General features: G+C 33.2%; 1 protein-coding gene across 5 annotated transcripts in view; it reads left to right on the top strand.

The window, feature by feature from the left end:
* LOC141460024 (atrial natriuretic peptide receptor 1) overlaps positions 1-20244 on the top strand; it is a 716933-nt gene that overhangs the window by 465419 nt on the left and 231270 nt on the right. For all 5 annotated transcript variants that reach the window (XM_074139630.1, XM_074139629.1, XM_074139631.1 and 2 more), the window contains 4 exons: positions 1392-1469; positions 5785-5961; positions 6305-6473; positions 10772-10933. In XM_074139630.1, the coding sequence (XP_073995731.1) occupies positions 1392-1469; positions 5785-5961; positions 6305-6473; positions 10772-10933 (586 nt within the window). The remainder of the gene's footprint in view (positions 1-1391; positions 1470-5784; positions 5962-6304; positions 6474-10771; positions 10934-20244) is intronic.

The raw sequence follows: 20244 nt of genomic DNA, 5'->3' as shown, positions 1-20244 counted from the left end.
GGGATATCAAAAGGAGTTAAATGCATGAAGGGAGTTAAATTAAGTTAAATCTATTGCGGTGTAGATTTATTTCACCCTGGGGAATGTTTTTAGGGAGTCGTAAGATATTGTCCTTTAGATAGCGTTCAATGTTAACAGTGATATATGAAGATTAATTAGTAATTGCCTCTGGGAATAAGCAAATCATTTGCACAAGTCAACTTGCTCAACACTGTTAGGATCCTTGAAGTTGTATTACAACATGGAGTGTTCCCTATTCCCGAGATGCTGTAGCCAAAAATGTTGTGTTGTTAAAGATCTTTCAAGAGGCACCCTATTGCGCTGAAATTTTATTATGATTGTGGTGAAATTTTAAAACAAAATGGACTTGCTAAATAAAAATTAAAAAAATTAAAATTCGAATTTTGCTCATAGTTTTGCAAAGAGTTATTCCAGAATAAATAATCATAAATACAGTTAGAGCTCTTACTATATAAAAATTTTTTGTTTACTTCGAATTGATCTGAAACTGAGAGGATCACGATATCCAATAATGTAGAAAGATCCTATTTTAATATAATATCTTCTGACGATACACGTATAATGTAAAGCATCTATCAAGACATGAAGGAAAAGTCTTTTGGCTTCATCGGGCAGAAATACTGTCAAGTTAACTCAACTTGAACGAATCAGATGCTACAATTTTAACTTATCCAGTGTATTCTCTCCTCCACAAATAATTCTCTTCTGTTTGGAAGAAATATGTTCCCAGAATATTAAAAATTAATTATTTCTAATGCGAAAGCACGTCTATATTAATGCGATTCATTGCGACATTTTCATCTGGCTCTATTTACTGAAAGAATTTTTTCCCCCATCTAATTTTCTTAGGCCCTCACTTCTTCTAATTGGTAACCATCATCTTGTGGTGGGCTTACCTAACTAAAATTGGCAGATTTAAATGATTACTCTTCCAGAAACAAGCAAGAATGCCACTATTTCCCAATCGGATCTTATGTCCGTAACAAAATCAAAATAGTTCTAAAACAAAATAGTACTGCAATTACTAGAAACACGTGCGATAAAACTAACAATATCTTAACTATGGATTAGATAAACAGGAGAGGTTAGAAGAAACACCAACATTAGATGTTACAATACCAAAAATTGCATTGTAGTGCAATTATAATTGTAAATAAGCATAAGCCCTGAAGATAACCTACTCCCTGTCTTAAAATTATTACTGAAATTGGCAATATTCTTTTTCTTCCTTTTTTGATATGGAACTAAATATTGGAGAAAAAAATAATAATAGTTATGTTTTTAAAGAAAATATTTACTAAATAATGCACAACTTTTAGAGAATTACCACTATTTAATTTCAATGTTCTAATATTGTTTATTATTTCCAGGGCAATCAAGTGGCAATAAAAACAATTAATAAATCTAGGATTGATCTCACACGACCACTACTGTTAGAATTAAAACGAGTAAGTTATATATAATTATTTTATTAAAAGTACGCGTCTCTCCTGAATACAAATTAACCCTGTTATCTTATGAAAGCCATCTTATGGCTTTCATGCTACTCTTTACAATATGTGTATTTTATGAATACATAATTTTCACATTCCCAACACTTGCTACATTTACTAATACATAAAGTAGCTTGAAAGCTTCAACTTTTATATACATACGTTCCACTAAAATATATATTCATATCAGAAATAGATGTTGGATAAAAAAATCGCTATTTTTTTTAATCCAATAGATTCTCAAATCACTATTTTGCAACACTCGTGTTTAATAAAAATAAAGATGAATGCAACAGATAAGTGAATCTTACATTTATTGTAATTCTTACAAAAGTGGATACTTTCCTTGTATTAGAATCAATTGGATTTAGTACTTATACTTATTTGTATTGTTTAAAAACGAACGTTCAAAGTATAAGTATTAAAGAAAAAGGTGAAAATTGATAAAACAGTGTTCGCTGTGTCCGTTCATGATGACTACTCTAAGCTAAACCACCTTAGAAGTCTGCCTAAAATTGTATGCAACTTACATTGCTGCATTTAAAAGAAAATTCATTATTGCCAGCATATTGAACTTCTTATCAATAACATTTTATTATGTGGGCAAATGCTAATTTTATGGGAAGTAGGAGTTCTTGGGATGTAGTTTAGATGTGGATGTGCTTATAATCTCCATGATCCCTAAAAACAAAAACAAAAACTTCAACATATTATAAATTTAATATAAAAATATTTTTGTTGGAAATATAACTTCGTAAATATTCCTACGTAACTTGTAATAATTAAATAGTTCAGTTGAAAACGTTCTACGTTTTAGGTAATGTGGCAGATCAGATCAACGAAGTAGTGGAGTTGGTTAGTAACTAAGTGAGGAGGAAAGTGGAGTTCTAATCCCTCGACGAACATCTCTCTCCAAATCCATTCCTAAATATAAAGCCTTTTTTTGTCCCATTTCTTTCACTTATATGAGTTTTGGAAGGCAAAAAGTGGTGGTTGAACATAAATCCTCTTTGAATTGAAGTTGAATTGAGGATTTTTCTTTCTTTTAAAGAAATAAAAAGTACTGAAATACATGCGAGGCTCGGAATGATATGTACAATGTGATATTTTTAAATTACCAGCTTTGTTCACGGCTTCCTTAATTCAAAGTAATTTGTAGTCTACTTCATTTAGCGGTGTCTTCATTTCTATTAAGAGTTTACATCATCAAATAAAATTTTATTAGCTATGAAATTTTTATTAAATTAATAATAAACTCTGGGAGTTATTTACGATAATGCGATGTTTTAGTTAAATTAGAACAAGCTATTAAATCTTTTAACAACTCATATAGTGTACAAATTACAGCCTTTCAGTATATTGTTCAGTAAAATGTTTGTTTATCCTTGGCCTATTTATTTGCAAGAATATAGTTGTGCTTATAATTCTGGGTTTGATAATACTCTGAGAAAATTGTAGAGAATTTATTTCTCCGCAAGTAAAAACTCCCTAGTGTAAAAACTTTATTTCCCAATAAATAAATTTGTTTACTGTTAATTTTTTTTTTTTTTTTTTTTTTTTGCGCATCAACAGCTGAGGTTATTAGCGCCCGGAGCTTTTTCCAGTGCACTGCCGGCCTCCGGACAGTGTTCTCTCGTTACAGACAACACTGTCCATCACCGGACAGTGAGCTGTAAGAAGCTCCTAGGTAGAGAAAATCTAAGGGTCTGTTAATTATTTATTATAATATTTCATTTAAAGAAATTAAACCGCCTTAAAACCTCTAATTTTAGGTAATGAATATAGTTTAGAGTTTTACATGAACATTTGAAAAAAGAATCTCCTTCAAGAACCTTTAAAAATATGTATCAAAGGAATTAACTCAGTCGGAGATCCCGGACCTGCCGACTCTTGGATTTTCTCTTGAAGTTCCTTACAGCTCACCGTCCGGTACTAGACAGTCTTTTCATACCGAGAAAATACTGCCTGCAGGTCGCGCAGGGCGTTTTTGAAACAAGTTACCCTGTGCGAATGCTTTAGAAACTTCCAACTGTGCAGAATCATGTTTGTTTGACATAGAGGAGTGTGCACAGTGGGTTCTTGATTAAACTAAGATTGCATCAAGCTTTTTGAGACCCCCCAATGAATTCACTTAGTGATAAGCCCTCTTACTGGACGATTTTTCTTGTTGTAGGTCTTCCATAAAAGTGGAATTATTAAGGAATTTGCTTGTCATTAAGTTCTAAATTATTTCTCAAATCATACAATCTAGGCAATAGAATGGTGTAAGGTAATGTTCAATCACTATTCTGGGTGAATATCCAATGCCCCTATTTCACTAAATTAACTTTAGTTTATAGTATGTCAGTAAATACGTTCGCTGCTCTGAAGAATGAAACCACCTACCTTCACGAACTTGAAAGTTACAAGTGAGAACTGAATCTATAAAGCAGCCCTAATGGCATATTTACCATCAGCAGCAGCGTGGTTGTTTTTTTTTAGTTTTAACTCTTTCTCAAGCTTTGCCTCTCTCCTCCCCAAGTTCGCCATTTCCTGATATCCATCCAAATACTTTTTCCCACAAAGGTTTAAACTACCTCGCACCATAGGCTAGCGTCCAACTGCGAAGACTTAGGAAATATGAAAATAGTCTTGAGTTAAGAAAACAATTATACATTTCATGTGTCCATTTCCCTAAATTTATATAACTTTAGCCTTGTTTAAACAAAAAGAAGTGGCAACACTTTTCCATTTAATTATTTTAGAGTAAATTCGATTTAGAAAACAAGTTTTTCCTTTACTTAAAAAGGAAAAAAATAATTAATTAACCCACATCACAGTTGATGATAAAAAGTAATTACACGTAATTGGCAATTAAAGTGGAGGAAAAAAGCTTTTAAGGACTCCTATTAAACCGGACAACCTTTTCTCAAATTTTTTTTGTTCTCTAACAGTGTAATTGTGGTCCATTATCGGTGAAAAGTTTTTAACGAATTATTTTAAAATTTAATTATTTTCTAATTTGGATATAGGCAGCGGTGAATCTCCTTGTACAAGTATAATTGTACCACAGTCAATTGTGGTCAAACCAGTGTTTGTAACCAGTGCGTTTGAAAAGAATCTTATCTGAGGTTCCTTCTGAGAGTTTATTAGATTACCACCTAGAAGAGGAAGTTTTGGGACTAGGCAACACTTAAAAATTAGGTTTTCTCTCAAGTATACCTATAACCGATATACTCGGATGATCTGTGACTCGGAAAACCGTCTATAACGATTTAAAGGAGTTTTTCTTTGTGCGGGAAACCCATCAAATCGAAAATTCATTTATATTCATGAGCCATACAAATCTGTTGCGACCACTCACACGAAATTCTCTTACTACTAATCTCAAGGTCATAACTAACAATTTCTGAACATTTAAGTTGTATTTAACGTTTATCACTGTAAAAGGAATCTAACCATCCTCTCTTTTAAAAGTAACCTTAATCGATATTTTCAGAAGAAAAAAAAAATTAAGTAAAATACAGTGTGTTTAGTAACGAGAGAACACTCTCCTGAGTCTGTCAAGTCATGAAGAAGTCTGCTTTAAAAGTGATGTCCACCTTTTTCTCAACTTCCGTCTTAAAAGAGACCCTTTCTCGGCCTCATCTTTGATTGGAGAGCTCTAGTTAATTCCCTTTGGTATTTTTTTGGAAGAATCAATCTCGCTAAATGAGTTTCCAAAAAAGTAAAAATAACTTGCATTTTAATGAACGGTGCAAAATCAAAATATAAAATTTTAGGCAAATTAGATACCATAACAATTTGGTAATTATTAAATGAAAAAAATATTTGAACCTTATTCTTAAAAATTTAATTTTTATGGGGAAAACTAGTGCCCGGATTTGAGGAAAAATGTTATTATTTTTTTTAATGATGAAAATATCAAGATATAAAATTTACTAGAGCAGGTATAAGTGTAAAACAGAAAAGATTAGCCATTTAAGATGAAATAGATTTTCATCTGACAAAACGTTGGATTTTACTCAATGGTGATCACCTGATAAAAACCAAACTTCAATAAGCTGCTAGCTTAGCCTTAAGCAATTTTAAGTAGTTTTACTAGCTACTGTTTGTTATAATAATAAAGCATCTATCTGCACATATCTATCAAGGATAAAATAAATTTATTAAAACTTGTATACTCCCAGCTGTATTTAATTACTCTTTATATTTTCATTTCAATACTTTATATACTAAGAAAATGACAAGAAATCTAATTGTTATTAATGTTTTGTTTGTTTGTTTTCAGATGAAGGATCTGCATCACGATCATTTAGTTAGATTTTATGGTGCTTGCATCGATCCACCAAATTGCTGTGTGTTGACTGAATACTGTAATAAAGGTTCATTACAAGATATTTTGGAAAATGAACAATTTAAATTGGATTGGATGTTCAGATATAGTTTAATGCACGACATTGTTAAGGTAATTATTTATCTCTAAATTATGTTTATTTTACTTCATTCAAAATTATTTATTTGATTATATTATTTTATAAATGAATGGTTGGGAGTACAGAGAATCTTTCTGTTCTGCGTCATCGACGTAATTAACATAGAAAAGAATATTTTAATTATTCGTTCTCTTATAACTGTTAATATTACTGTTTTGAGTGTGCAATAATTGTTTTTATATTATTATTATTTGTGGCATCTTTTTTGTTACAACCGAGTATTTGGAGTTTTCTATAAAAATTAGTAATTTTATTACAAGATTCAATTTTGAAAAACGTTCCTTTATTTATTTATTTATTTTTTGCTCATTTTAGGGCATGGCATTCCTGCACCACTCTGACATCAAATCGCACGGTAGTTTAAAGTCATCTAATTGTGTGGTGGATTCAAGGTTTGTCCTCAAAATTGCTGACTTTGGTTTGAGATCTCTAAGGGAATCTTCAGGCTCATTAGAAGATAGTGATTCTTACGCATATTGGAGAAGTAAGTATTAAAAAATGATGATGCTTGCAACCTATTCTCCCCTGCAAACTGGGATTTTTGTCCTAGACTCAGAGTTGGATGATGTATTTTTAGTTGAATAACATATTGGACTGTGATGGTGAGGCTCTACTCCACGCTTGTCAAAAGTAACACGCTAAGTTATCTTTTACGGGTTTTACCCAAGTTCGATCTCCATCACGTTTCGCTTGCGCAGCCAAGATGCTGCCCGAAAGCAATGAATTTAGAATTACTTGGTTTCCAGTGAATTTAAATTGATATTTTGAATTTGTGTTTATCAACGTAATCCTTAATTCTGAAATTCACTTATTATTTCACTCATATTTGAAGATATTTGTAAAAAAAAAATACTTCGTAAGAGAGTAATTTATGTACGAGGTGTGTTCAAAAAGTAACGGGAATTTTTAAATTTCGCGGGTTTGGAGAGTCTGATTGTAAAATTTTTTTTTTTATTATGTTGGTACACATGCCCCTGAAGTACGATAAAATTTTCAGTAATATTCATTGTTTACTTCTTAAGTGGCAGCCGTTAAGGTTAGACGTGTTTTTCGAGCTTGGCGATTTTTGTTTGTTAAAAAAAATGGATCAAAGAATTTGTATTAAATTTTGCGTAAAAATTGAAATAAAGTGTGTGAAATGTTAATAAAGGCATATGGTGAGTCTGCTATGAGTAAAACAAGGATTTACGAGTGGTATAAGCGTTTCCAAGATGGCCGCGAAAACGTTGAAGATGACGAACGACCTGGACGTCCAAGCACATCAACAACCGATGAAAACGTGAAAAAAGTGAAAGAAATGGTTATGAACGATCGCCGAATCACAATCAGAGAAGTCGCTGATGATGTTGCCATATCAATTGGCTCATGCCATGAAATTTTTTCGGATGTTTTGGGTATGAAACGTGTGGCAGCAAAATTTGTTCCAAAATTGTTGAATTTCGAACAAAAACAGCGGAGAATGGAAGTTGCTCAAGAGTCACTCAATGAAGTTCGACAACGATGCGGATCTACTGAAACGTGTTATAACAGGTGACGAAACATGGGTTTACGGATATGATGTCGAAACTAAGGCTCAATCGTCCCAGTGGAGGCATTCTGGATCGCCAAGACCGAAAAAGGCTCGACAAGTGCGGTCGAATGTGAAGGTTATGCTCACTGTGTTCTTCGATTTTAATGGCATAGTGCATCATGAATTCTTGCCACAAGGTCAAACAATCAATAAGGAGTACTACCTACAAGTTCAACGCCGTTTGCGTGAAGCAATCCGAAAAAAACGCCCGGATTTGTGGCAAAACAATTCATGGATTTTGCACCACGATAATGCACCTGCTCACACTTCATTGCTTGTTCGTGAATTTTTGGCCAAAAACAAAACTTTAACGATGCCCCAGCCTCCATATTCGCCAGACATGGCTCCATGTGACTTTTTTCTATTTCCAAACATAAAGAGAACATTAAAAGGCCGTCGTTTTACAAGCATAGATGACATTAAAAGCGAATCGCTGAAAGAGCTGAAAGCTATCACAAAGATCGAGTTTCAGAAGTGTTTCGAGGATTGGAAAAAGCGCTGGCACAAGTGTATTGTATGCGAAGGGGACTACTTTGAAGGCGACAATATTAATGTAGATGAATAAATAAATATTTTTTTCAAAAAACGAAAATTCCCGTTACTTTTTGAACATACCTCGTATTTACGAGCTGAAGGCCTTCTCAAGAAAGTAAAAATAATACATTCGTGTTGGAAGTGTCATCCATGGAGAAATTAAACAGCTGGTTCATCATCGTCCCCGTAACTTTTTTTCTTCTTGTAAAAAATAACTTTCTTTCCAATGAATCACTAAAATTTTAGTGTGTGTTTAATTTACTTACAAGATAATTGGAAAGGCAGATATAAAATAATACAATAAACCAATATACTTGTTAGATGTTATTGCAATTAAAACTATAGAAATTATACTCAATAGACTGCTCAGATTTAATTACCATTAGTGCCCCAATTGTAGTAAACAATAATATAGAAACTGTAAACATCCAAAATACGAGTTTGCAGCTAATGATAATACCATAAAACTTTTAGATTAAATAGGATTTTGCAGCAATCGGGAATTACTCGGATCATTTTCATCACTTGGCCAATCACAGTTTATAGATAAATTACATCTCTAATCTACTATTGGCAGAAATAAATGGTTCAGATAATTAATAACCCCATTTTAATTTCTATTTTGTGGGGCCTTGGGTTTTATTCGAATTGAACAGTAAATGTTTTATCATTACTGATAGTTTGGTTATTGTTTGTTTGCATACGCTAGTATACCTAATACTATATACTTAATGTATGAGTAACTGTTAATTTAGAATCATTTGAAATTATAATCGTACAGTGTTGAATCGGTAGAACTGTTAACATAAAGTTAAAAGGCTTTTTTTCTCTTAAATAAAACAAAAATTTCATTTTAGAAGGTACTCAGTATCCGCATTGGCGAATATACGCACATATTTATGCAGAGGGAGTGGCTGTAAAACCAAATATCTATTAAAAGTAAGAGGTTTCTTCACTATAACTGTTATTACATAACAGTTATATTACCGAACTGTTTATAGCGATGTCCTATTGGTCTTTGTAACATAAGTACTAAATAACTATCTAACTACTTTTACGGAGAATCTTAGAGATATCTGTGTAAATGTTAGCATGTGTCTTCCACAGGGATGCCATGATGCTGGAAAAAGTTACACCATTAGTAGATATCGCTATATGTTAAGAAGCAATCTTAGGATGGAAGATTTGCGAGGAATCGGTCAGATAAAACAACTCGTCTTTTTGCCAACGTTTCGACAAATATATTGTCCTCTTCAGGGCGTAGCTATGCGGGTTGGTTGAGTTACAGAAACTGTCTCCATCCTAAATTTAACAATTTGCGGTCACGAAAACTATATATTCATATTAAGAAGCAATTATTATGTAGTTTAGGCCACCCCCCAAAAATGTTATTCTATTGCACTATATAAAATGAAATAAATATAATTCAATTCCTCTGACATCGAAAGTAAGAAGTAGAACTAAAACTGAAAATTGATTCAAAAGAATTTTAAGATATTCCTAAAGAAGTAGTGTCCATTACAGAGAGCAGTAACCCTCTGAGAGTATAAATTGTTTTCACCAACAAATTCATACATTTTCTCATCAGAAAAATTTGGGACTAAATGGTGGAAATCTGCTTAGGTGAACCTTCACATAACTCTGTCATCAACATAGTTCAAAGTTTTCTACTAATATCGGATAGTTAGCAAACGTTTGTTCTCGGTCACAATTAATGGAATGTACTCCATCCTAAACTGCAAAATGCACTCTATAGAAAAAGGTAGTGTTAACTCAGCTCTCTTCTAATAAACGTGGTAGGTCAATGTTGCTGTTCCATTTTGTAATTCTTTTTTTCTAATTCTATTACTGTCCATTTAGTCCCCTATATTTCTGATGAGAAAATGTGTGAATTTGTTGGTGAAGATGACTTTATGCAGCTCGTAAAAAAATCAGGCAATCACTTCATGAATCTACCCACATTCCAGTAAGAAAATTAGGAAATGTTATTCAACAGTGAATACCTTCCATAATGGAGTAAAGCATCCTCAAGAAGCTGGTAGATTTGTAAAAAGTTCAGATAAAGTCCATTCTTCCCAAAGAGGGGAAGGCTAGTCCATAAGTTCTGATAAAAACAAAGTGAAAGACACGAAAAACAGCAGTTTATCGAAACTGAGAGAATTAAAACAAAAAATATTCGAGCAGTTGGTTTATTGCAAGCTTTCTTCCTTCGATTGGATTGCGTAAACTCATTACCTTCTTTGCATGTTACTGAGAAGATGCATTGGAGATGAACGTCTAGACATCATGCTAGCAATTAGTGGATATAAGAAAAACGAACTAACACCGTTAAATCATCGTTGTAAAAGATAAAGCGGCTGAAAATATCATAAGGATATTTCTTCAAAAAGCATCATTCTCATTTACATATAATTTTTTTTTGTTTAAATATTTGTAATATGTCGACTATCTGGACATGAGCAGATGGCTGAAAATAATTGAGACTATTGCTATATTCAATTTTAACCATCTCTTGCTATTTACCAACGTGCAGTTTTAATTTTATTAACTCACTCTCATTACAAAATCTTACTGTTGCTGTTCCATTTTGTTATTTTTTTTCGAATTCTATTACAGTCCATATTTAATTTTCCAATTATTATTAAAGTTATTAATTAAATTTTTATTGTTTCTCAAAGGATTGTTGTGGACAGCGCCAGAATTGTTACGTTTAGGACCTCACGCACCTCCTGAAGGTACCCAGAAAGGTGACGTTTATTCATTTGCTATTATCGTACATGAAATTATATCAAGACAAGGACCTTGGGGAAAACTAGGTCAAATTTCACAACAACCTCGAGGTATTTATTTATTTTTTTTAAATTCAATTTTTCTTGGTTTGTGAAATCCACAAATGTACATGTGAATATTATTACCTCACAATTTGGCAATGCAGTATAAAAGAAGTTCTGTTAAAGATAAAATAAAATAGTAATAATATCTTTGTCACTGCTACTCTCATTAGAATATTTTTAGCGAAGCAATAGCAAAGATTTTAAAGTAGAATATACTTCCAAGTTAGGAAAAAGATATCCCGTGTGGTGACTACTGCTGTTTGCGGCCCACTAGGTAACTACCACTTTCATTTACTGCCACTAGAATTCTCTTCGATGTTCAATCAAACAAGCTGGTTTATAATAATGTGTGAAGTAGCAATTGAAAATTTGAAATAGAGTTATTTTTTGAAAATAATTTATTATAATTATGCACATAAAAAAGTTTTCAAATATGTTATTGTTGTCTGAAATTATTGATCGTTAATGATACTTTTCTAAGTGTAAGAGTCTTCTGTAAACGATACTTATACTATAGGGAAAGGAGTTATAAAAGTAAGTTATACACTTGGTAAATACTCCAGTTCATTATGTAAACATTTATAATCTAAATACAACGTTCAAAAGTTCACAACAGTGGAGTTTAGAGTTTGTACTTTAAAGCGTTAGTTGTATACATTTCATATTTAATTTTGAACATAATTTGCTTTGGCTGTGAAAAGTTATATTTATTGCATTTTTTTTTTAAATTTAAAGTTGGGCTTTTTCGGGATCGAATCCTTGATTGAATGAAGCCTCGTTTTGTTAGATAGAACTTAATAAAAATTCGATTCAGTCCCGGATACAATAATATTACAGAGTTTACACCGTATATTAGGGTGTAATACTATTTTGATTTGGTAAATTTGCGCTTCATCTCACTTAAGCTAGTCTTCGCTTCTTTGGGAGAGTTAGGAAAGGCGAGGCCCATAGAATGTTACCGGGAAAATGTGATCTGTTGGATTCCTACAGCCAGTAAGTTTATTGGTCATTCCGTCTGTTCATATCGTTAGCTTTTATGTTGTAATAACTGTTTGCGGTCCAAATAAAAAGAGTTACTGAAAAGAAAATTATTCATTTGTTTGTTAAAGATTATACAGATTGTAGAAGAAAATTTAAGAGAGACTTATAAAGCTAACTGCTTCTTTCTTCATCGCTGCATAAGGACTAAAATTCAAGTTTATATTGAGGAAAAAAGTGATGTTACAACAAAAACGTACACGTAATCATTTCTTTTATGAAGCTTGTCAGGAAATTAATACGTCTCTTACAAAAACCATTTCCCTATTGTCTTTCTGGTAGAAAATTATTATTTTGTGATGTTCGCTATATAGGAGCGTCTTTTATGAAAAATTGTATTGTGTTATAATTTGAAAGCATCTCGACTTTTCCTGCAAAATGAAATAAATAATCTACTGAAAAGCGGTAATTATTTGGTTGGCTAAAAGTTCATTAATGCAATCTTAGTTATTATTAACCTATTTATTATTATTTAATATTATAATAAATTATTGAAAAAAAAATTGATAAAAATTACAGCTTTTTAAGTGAGACTGAATACATAAAGATTGAAAGACAAACTACTGGCTGCAGTTTGATTTAGATTTCCAACAGAAACAAAATCTTAGAACATTAGAGGCTGAGATTTCAATCGTTTGTGATTAGATCCAGAAAGGCAGCATTATTGAAGCCACATGATTTGTTTAAATACTTACCACACTTTTTCTTACCATAATTCTTGAATTTGAATTTTTTGTTCTGAATTATTATTATTTATTTATCTATTCATTCAATAACTTACGATGTGGAGTCATTCTCTTGAATTTAGTCATATCATCGGTAAATCAGGTAATTTGGTACTTTAAATTTCGAATGCTTATCGATTGACATAATAAATTTATCAATTGTTGTATTATTAAATTAATCTCGGATCTTGCGACTAGGAACCGAGCCAATTCAGTACATTCAGTTCAAAAGTAAAAAACTTCTTCCGTTCTACAATTTGCGAATATTAAGCTGGTTAACGATAATTTTTCATTCTCTGATTCGGAACATTATTAAATTTAAATTAAATTAAATGTTAAATGTTAAATTATTTAAAAACTGTTCACAAAAAATGTGGACATGAGTTTCAGTTGAAATCAATCAGGATGATGGATCGCTGTTGCCAAATAGTTCGCCTTATTTAAGCTGCTGTTCTTCATTTAAAATATTTTCGATTATCTTCTCTTTTTTTTGCTACATTTACTGCATCCGCAAATTCGCTCCACTTTTAAAGTTTTCTTTATAATATACTTTAATACTCTCCTCATGAAAACTTCTCCTAGTTAAGTAAGTTAAAGTTTCCTTTACATTTTTAGGTTTTTTAAGAGTAAAAGTTTTAAAAATTCTAACTTTTAAACTAAATGTACTTAGTTCTGGCTTCTAGCATATAAAAGTACTTTAAAGTTAAATGATGAAGATAATTTGCAATTATTAATGCTAACTAAATGGCAATATCTTTCGAATTATTATTTTTTTAAAATGATAACAAAAAAGCTTTAAAAAAAATTAAATTGAATTAAGATTAATTTTAAAATTTAAAAAAAAAGAGACTGTTTTATGAATCAAGTCAAAATTTATATCTACAACTGTTATAACTGCACCTACTGATAAAAAAAAAAATAACTTCTTTGGAATATAGATTATCCAAGAGATAAAACATAGATGAAATAATGTTTTAACGTATAATATGTTTTGCAATTTCTAATTTATGCAAATAGTGCTGTGGGAAAAAGACTTAAGTGACGAGTTTACGGTTTTGTTCTTGGCTAAATAACCTAGGGTTGACATTGAGGTTGGTCCTGGGTGTTTATTAGGTCTTTTCTGGTTCCTTAATCAAGGCACATTCAGTGCTCATCTTCACTTAAACGTTTTTTTACTACTCTTATTGAGTGCCCAAAATCTCTTGAGGCTAAGGTGGTGATGGCTTCATCGCATCACTGGGACGTTCATCTGCTAAGATAATGTTCAATTGAAATCTTCATACCAATTCTTACTTACTTGAACTAAATAACGTTCTTGCAATTGATATATGCATGATATCTTGCTTTATGATATCAATAAACAGTGAAAAGTGTTTGGCAGATGGTGAGGAAATTTGGGAGCTATTGAAAGAACTAAGTTGAGGAAGAGCAGAGGTGTCACAGAGGAAAGTCCTCGGAATAGAAAGGAAAACGTACTGGCTAAATAGCGAGGGAAGAAATCTAATGTTAATTATCTTTAATTGTCCTGAATTAAAACATGGCGATAACATAAATTTAATTCCAATTTTTACAGACATACTACTACACGATTTCTCTACAATCTTAAAATAGTAAATTTTAATATTCTATGTATCATATTTCTTTTAATGATCCAAAAAATTGAAAAATCCTTATTAATATATAGTTACGTATAAAAATAAATGTACTGTATATGTGTATAAAAGAAAAAAAGTTTTGAACATAAAAAATAGTGTCTGAATTGTGTAGCTTACTTTTTAATGCCATTTTAAAAGTTGTTTTATTTTATTTTTTAATAAGGCTTTTATAAAACTTGAATGTCACTGAGGAATTTCTTTATTACTTTTTCTTGCCGTTTTTAAGAGGACGTGTTTCTACTGTAACGAATGTTAAGGAACAAAGTCTACTGAAATTCTCATTTCCAGTTTCTCTGAAGGATCTTCACTTTTTCTTTCTCGTTAAGATGAAAATAAATAATCCGAATAGTGCAGGAAATGTTTTCAAGATACTAGTACTTCATTCATATATTCTTATTCCTTGAATTTTAATGATGTCACTTTTTTTTATTTTAATTAAGTAAAAATCCAACGGTCAGGTTAATTATATTAGTTAATTGTACACTTCGAGCGTTATGGTTTTTAAAGTATTTGTTAAAATTCTCATAGATATGAATGCTAACTAGAAATAATTTCCAATCATCTCACAGATAAAAGCCATTAAAATGAGCCTGTTTAGATTGGCATGCTTTTCTTTTTCTAATTTACAATAGGCTTATGGAACAGAGCTGTGGGGTTCAACCAAACGCTCCAATCTCCGAAAGGATTCAATCGCTACAATCTAAAATACTTCCAACTATTGTACACGCTCCATTTTATGTCTCCAACCTGACTATACACACTGACCTTAACATGTCCTTTTGTCACACACAAGTCGCTGAAAACACGATACAGAAAACTCCACTTCAACCTGCAATCTCATATAAATCCTCTAGCTCAAAATCTTTCTTCAAGAACTCCGAACAAGACGTCATAAGAGACATTGGCCTCGTGATCTTCTCTCAAGTGAAGAGATCAACTAATAGCCTAATATTTTGGTGTTACCACTGCGGTAACTTCACCACTCGTATACCTCTGTAATTCATAGTTTCTGTTATCACTGTTACTTATAGCGCCAACGCGCTGATAAATACAATTTTTAGCCGTAAATTCTTTATTAGTGAATTATACCTCTTATTACAATCCATGAGTGGACTGTTGATGTTGATGTGGTAGGACTTCTTTCCGATTTGCCATTTATTGATATAATTTTCCTTTTTGTTGGATAAAATCTAACAATGATAAATAATTATTGCTCTTTATGGACATGTTGAAAATCGCTTTACTGACGCCATTTAAGATCATTAACCTTATTTTTAATATGTGCAGGATATAGGAATGATCTACAGTACCCGTGAAATAATTCATTGGCCATAAGCTAGATTGATTAAATCATGGAATATCCTAAATTGGGAACAAACCGTTTGTAGGCTGATTGTAGTGTACCTATATTTAGGATTAGTATAAAAATAGTTTGTTGTATGTACTCTTATTTATTTTTGTAACGCTTTAAGAGGTTCCTCTTCAGGAATTTGGTGGAAAAAAAGGGTTTAAAGTTGAAGGATAATTTTATAATAACACTGTTAATGATTAGAGCATCACTTAATAAACTTAAGAGTGATGAATATGATTAATATGATTTACCAAGCTGATGATTACATAAAACTAAATAAACTAACTAAATGTAGTTAGTAGAATTATCATATTTAAACAAGTTTAGAGATTAGAGGCTAGTTGGTAGCTGATCGGAGAACATGTAAACAAGTTGAAAGAAACTGACTGCTGCAAACTTACGACTGTCAAATTGTTTACTTAGATTGATGACTAGACAAATGGTACAACTCATCCGCAAGAGTTTAGAAGATTTAAAACTTGAAGATTTACACTAAGGTAAATTCTATCTTGCGCTTCGATAACCAGCATTAATTAATTTTAACCTCTCCGCCAACGATCAGCAGAAAGGTAATTACTGTAGAGAACAGAAATCCCTTTCATAGTTGAACTATTAATCGATTAACGTAATAATCTTTCCGCTCGATCCGCTGAATTAACTTATATGCTTTTCAGTAGTGGTGGGAGAGGTTCGTTCCTTAAAAACCGATATAACTTGACGTTGATTTACTTCAGCATTTCCCTCAGGAATGTAATCAGCTCAAGCGCTTCGTGATCCGAATTCCTATGTGAAGATCCCCGGTTTGAGGCCAGCTAAGTGCTCTTTGTTTTTATATTTTTTTCTAGGAACTTCTTACTGCAGAAGGTTATGCACCTTATACCACAATTCTTAGGACTTTACTACGATTTTGGTGGAGTGATGAATGTAAAGTGAAATCGTTGTTAGTCCTTAAAGCATGCTCCTTAGATCGATTTTGGCAAGGGTCTTTAAGGAAGTTAATTTATTATTCATGCTAAGGTCAACTAATAATTTGATTTGTGTTCAACTAATCCAAAATGTAATTTATAACAGTTTGCTCTAGTTGAGTGTAAGAAGGGTTCTTCACATTTAATATTACTGCGAGTTCGCTGCCGGCTTGTCAAGGATAAGGGCTGCTAGACCTCCTCCAATGTGAACAGCAGATTTGCTTAGCATTCTAACTTGACGACTAGATAAGACTTGCTAATAGCTAAGATTCTACTCCCAGTTTAGGTGTTGACGGGTTAGGACTGAATCACACACATTTTTCCATTAACATCTTTCTAATAACCAATAAAATTGGAGGTTACTAGCAAGGACCAAACAGGATATTTCCTCTTTGCAGTTCCATTCTCATATAGAATAGAATAGAATATTAGATGGGACGGGACCTACGCCCCACGGCACCGCAGCCACAGAAGACTTATTTTGCCAGCCCCTTCTTAGTTCTAGTAAGCGAACCCTCCCCTCCTAAAGAGGTTGAGGACTTTCCCTACTAGTTCTTTTTGCGCTACTATCTCCTTCGGCCTCAGCTTTCCAAAGGTTTTATAGCGCAAACGCTCGATTGCATCTAACAGCAGGTAAGAGGCCGTTTCCTCCTCTTCCTGACATAATCTTCACAACGGCTCCGAGCACATGCTTCCTGAACCTACCTTGCCCCGTGAATAGGCCTGTAATCAGAGTAATCTGATTTCTACCCAAGCACAGGGGGTCTCTTTGGTTCTTCGCTTACACAGCCAAGGCATAATGGTCTTGCTGTGTTTAACCCCAGGACACTTCACCCAGTTCTTTTTGTGCTCCCTCCAGATCCAATCTCTGAGAGCCGCACGAACCGAACCCCTGGTGATCCCCAGGACAGGCTCCGGACCGATGAAAGGAGTGTTAGATCCATTCCTGGCCAGATGATAGCTTTCTCATTCCCTTCAATACCCACATGACCCGGCACCCATTCTAGCCGAACTCTAACCGAGCCAGTAGTTCTAGGGCCTTCCAGCATTCCCAAACCAGGGAAGAGGTCATTCTGAAGGATACAAGAGTTTTCAGTGCAGCCTGGCTGTCCGAAAAGATGCAGATCTCCCTATTTCTAGGTTTTCCTCAGCACATATTTTAATCGCAATTCTCATATTACCACTACAAAAAATCTGTCGCTAATGACTGTAATATCAACTTTGCTTTTTGTAGCAAAATCTGGTGTCCTATCTACTACATTCATGGTCTCCAAGGGAGAAGGTGCACAATAGTAAACCCTCTTTCGTCACAGCCATGGATCATTCTAAAAAAAAGTCAAAACAGAGGGTAGCGAGGAATGCAATACTCTTTTGCCGACTCCTTGTTTACAGACTCCGAAATGTAGTGATCGTGTTTTGATCCATAATGTTTGTGAATTCCAAGGAGATGAAATGGATTTTCGATCACCTGGCCTGGTAATATTAAGAATTAAGAAACTTATATTAGATTTACAATTTTGAAGGAAGACATAAAATAATTGATGACTATGTGTCTTTTTTTAACAAGTTTTGAACTAAATTTCAAGACGTTATTGGAAAAGTTTTTTGGTATTTTCCTCCATTATGAAGTGATAATGTCAACAACAGATGTTGAGAGCTTGATAATAAATAAATAATACAAAAAAACAATATTTGAACTGTTACAGTTTTTTTTTAGGGAAGCTTGGAGAAGCTAAAAGTGGATTAACTTTTGAAGCACTAATGTCTGACCTTTTACCCGAAGAGGTCAGAAGTGTACGCGCGGCATGTGGCCGATGGATGGTAGAAACTAAAGTTGAGTCAAACACCACCATATTTACTACTACCACCTGTTTAGCTTTACTAGAAGAGCCACCGCCCTGACCTCGGAGGCGGCCATCGAACGTGGCCTCTGCCACTAAACCACCTCCCAATCATAAATCCAACAGTTCTATATCAGTGTACGAATTATAAGCCACTCACTCGCCAATGCTACACACTACATAGAACCATATTGGGGGTTAGAGGTAGTTAATATTTTGAACAGAGGCGGCACTGGAAGTTGTGATCATGAACAAGCCACCCGCCAGAGTTCTCCTCGCCACCACCCACACCTCCCTGCTGAGAAGCAGAGAGTGGCTCTAACTGAAGCCAGTGGAATAGTCACCTCAGTGCTATGGACCAGAGCGGTGGTGTCAGTTCTTCCGCCGCCCCTGGCAGTGGAGGCGGTGCTGGAAGCGGTGGATTGGCACTTTCACCAAGGAGGCCACACTGTACCCTAAATTGTGAAGCTTGTTCACAGATTTTAGAAGGCATATACAAACATCACAGTGAGTTATTCCAGTTATTCTTTCTATAACTTGCTTTGGAATTTTATTTCGACGTAGAAAATCTTTTCTCTATATTTATACATTAAATTTTATTTTGATATCATTTATTTATATATTAGAGTAATCAGAAATAATAAAATACTCTCCCGATATAGGCCAACGGAAGTTAACATAGTTCTAGTTGACAAACTACCGTTGAAGCAAATCTATTCAAAGGAGCTGTAGAAGTTATTCTGGATAATAATGTCTTTTTTTCCCCAAAATTATTAAATCATAATTAAGAATTATTATTTCATAATTACTTCTCAATCTCTTATTCTAGAATGGCTGGCATTCCAAACATCCGTTTGCTCAGAAACTTTTTTAAATCAAAAGTAATTAGGCTTTTATATTTTACTTTATCTTTTCATTTTATATTTTATTTAGTATTTTTACTTTAATCGCCTAACAGGGTTATTGGCGCTCAATGGTTAGCGTACTGGATTCCCCCCCCCCCGGGACCAGCTTATCTGGAGATGGACAGTATTGTTTGTAATGAGAGAACTCTGAATAAACACAGGGTGTCAATAACCTCAATGTTGGACTGGCCAAAAACAAAATGCGCTTTTTTTGAAAGTTCTAAAGAAACTGCTGCAAAAAATAAAGTCCTAATTATCTGAAAAATAGAATATATTACTTCCGGATGTTAAGAATTTGAACGGAAATCTTGTTAGATCTTTTAGTGATGAATCCCAAACAGAATGTCGCGTAACTAATACAGACCAACTTCTATTAGGAAATTTACAATATATTGCAAGTCCTACATTGTGCATACAATGCTGTTGCATTCAAATGCAATTTTTTTATGCAGTAGAATGTTGAAATAACTAAAATAAAGGATCTCTGTTTTTTTTTTTAATTTCTATCCATCTCCCTTTAAAAAAATGTTATTAACATTTTTCAACTATTCTATGTCCATAATCCAAGAGTGTTGAGCTTCTTCAAATAACCCTCTTAGATTGACCCAGATAATCTCCCAAGTGAGCGAAAAGTAGATGTCGATTAGCTAGCTGCGAGTCAGGAAGAGAGTCCCCAAACATTCCAAAGAAGGCAGCATCTCCAAGGGATGGAATAGCTGATTGGACGCTGGGCCAAATGAAGTGAGAATGTGGATGTAGAGCCGTTAAGTTAGGGTGGGTCAACAACTACCTTCCCACATTTATTTTTGAACATGGATATTCCAGGTCGCATCTATT

This window comes from Rhodnius prolixus, unplaced genomic scaffold (assembly GCF_049639745.1).
Source record: "Rhodnius prolixus isolate KJV_2025 unplaced genomic scaffold, Rpr scaffold_6, whole genome shotgun sequence".
NCBI classification, from domain to species: Eukaryota; Metazoa; Arthropoda; class Insecta; order Hemiptera; family Reduviidae; genus Rhodnius; species Rhodnius prolixus.
The sequence above is the reverse complement of the archived record's forward strand: the minus strand, read 5'-3'. Positions and strand labels throughout refer to the sequence as shown.